The following is a 1859-nucleotide window of genomic DNA, read 5'->3' as shown; positions in this document are numbered from 1 at the left end:
GGGTCCATCCTCTCCCTTTTGGAAGACATGGACAAGTGAGCTGCACAAACGGCATAAACAGTTTAGTTATAAAAAGAAAAAGAAAAAAAGCAAGCAGAACCTCTACCATGCAATTGTTTCTGCTCCTCCCTGATGACAGAGCAGGCAGGCCACCAGGAAAGACCCCAGTACTCAGTCTATTCAACACCTCCAACAACCAAACTAACTAAAACGTGAAGGTGCTTTATTTAACCCAGGGGTGCCCTAACATGTTCCCTGAGGGCCAAAATTAAAATCAATCTGAGGGTCATGGGCCAAATGCAGTAATATAGTACATGAAATGCAAATACTTCTTAAGTGAAGTTGTTTTACTTTCTATAATGTGCCAGTGCAGTTGCTCACATTCTTTTGTTTGTTTATTTTCAGTCCATGGACATGGAGAAATTTCAACATATGCTTGGCCAGCAAAGACTCATGGGACTTTCATAATTTAAAATGAGTATATGGGGTCTTACAAAGGTGTGCAAATCTAGATATGGGCTTAAATTTAATCTAAAGGCCATCAACCCCACTGCTGCTCCACATGTGTTCACATGTGCGATGGGTTAAATGCAGAGACTCAATTTCCCCTCTGCGGGACGATAAGGGTCAATATTTATTTTATTTATTTAGTTACTTGTATTTTATATTTAATCTTAACATAATTCAAATATAAAATGAGTACCATGAGTTAAGACTATCTGACCACAGCTCCTTGTACGTGTAATTGGACCAATGGTTGAAAAGACAAAGTGGAAATATAGTGTTTCTACATAAGACAGGAGGATTTCAATCTATGAACCAGGACAACTGCTGGTGGGCCAAATCAAATGGCTTGGTGGGACAACTTTGGCCCACGGGCCACATTTTGGGCACCTCTGATTTAACCTAATTTCCCCGAGGAGCAATAAAGTATTTTTGAATTGAATTTATCATCAAACACATGTTCCCATGCAATGATCAAATTTGTGCTCTGCATTTGACTCATCACACAAGACACTCAACAAATAACACCTATTGACACCTGAACAACTAGAACTAGCTTAGCGGTGCAGCAAACAAAAGTGTCCAAATTAATTATTTTGACTTGAAAACACTCTTCAAATGCATATTTAAAATATATTTCAGAATATAACTGAACATACCATCATTGTTTCCAGACAAGGAAGAGGTTGACAAGTTCTCAGACATCTCGCTGGAGGCAATCTTCAGAACCTTGGGGATGATGTTCGTCTCCCATTTGCGAAGAAAATTGTCGACCTTTCCTTCAAACATCTTTCCAAAGTCTGCATCAAACTAATTTGAAGAGACAGAGATTTTTGCAACAACTTCATTTCAATCCAAATTCCAGTTTAAAACTGAGGTGATCACCAAGATATCACTACATGCAAGCCACAAGATTGCTTTAAAATGAGCAGGACTGAAAACTATTTAAAAAATGATCCAGTTTTGTCATCAAGAATCAACTTACCAAATATGGCATGTCAATGAACCGTGGATATTGTTGAAATATCTCTGTCAGGGTTGGAGAMTGTGTTGTAATCCATGTCCTCCTCTGTGTGAAAGTCTGGGCCATGGCTTGCTTGATTGTTGCTAAATTTTCAGATGAGGGCTTCATCCTCTTTGCCAGAGTCACCCACTCACTCAAGTCCTCATTCGTGTTGGTCACAATCAGAGTTACAAGGTCTCCTGACTTTGTCTTTCGTCTGTATCTTCTCTGGCTTTCTTCTAGATCTCTTCTAAGGTTTTGTAGTTTCATTTCAATGAAACCACTGTGTGAGGCTGGATCATAAAAGTGTTCCTTGGCACAAAAAAAAAAAAATTCAGCATCAGTAAAACAA

At 38.8% G+C, this 1859-nt stretch overlaps 1 protein-coding gene across 1 annotated transcript in view; it reads right to left on the bottom strand.

Annotated features, from left to right (window-relative positions):
• Window positions 1-1859, bottom strand: part of LOC106518831 (uncharacterized) — a gene marked incomplete at its 3' end in the record, with an annotated part of 12247 nt that overhangs the window by 5097 nt on the left and 5291 nt on the right. The window contains 2 exon segments of the mRNA XM_014010251.1: window positions 1164-1314; window positions 1490-1819. Of these exon segments, the coding sequence (XP_013865705.1) occupies window positions 1164-1314; window positions 1490-1819 (481 nt within the window).

This window comes from Austrofundulus limnaeus, unplaced genomic scaffold (assembly GCF_001266775.1).
Source record: "Austrofundulus limnaeus strain Quisiro unplaced genomic scaffold, Austrofundulus_limnaeus-1.0 Scaffold66, whole genome shotgun sequence".
Taxonomy (NCBI): Eukaryota; Metazoa; Chordata; class Actinopteri; order Cyprinodontiformes; family Rivulidae; genus Austrofundulus; species Austrofundulus limnaeus.
This window is presented reverse-complemented; position numbering and strand designations above follow the sequence as displayed.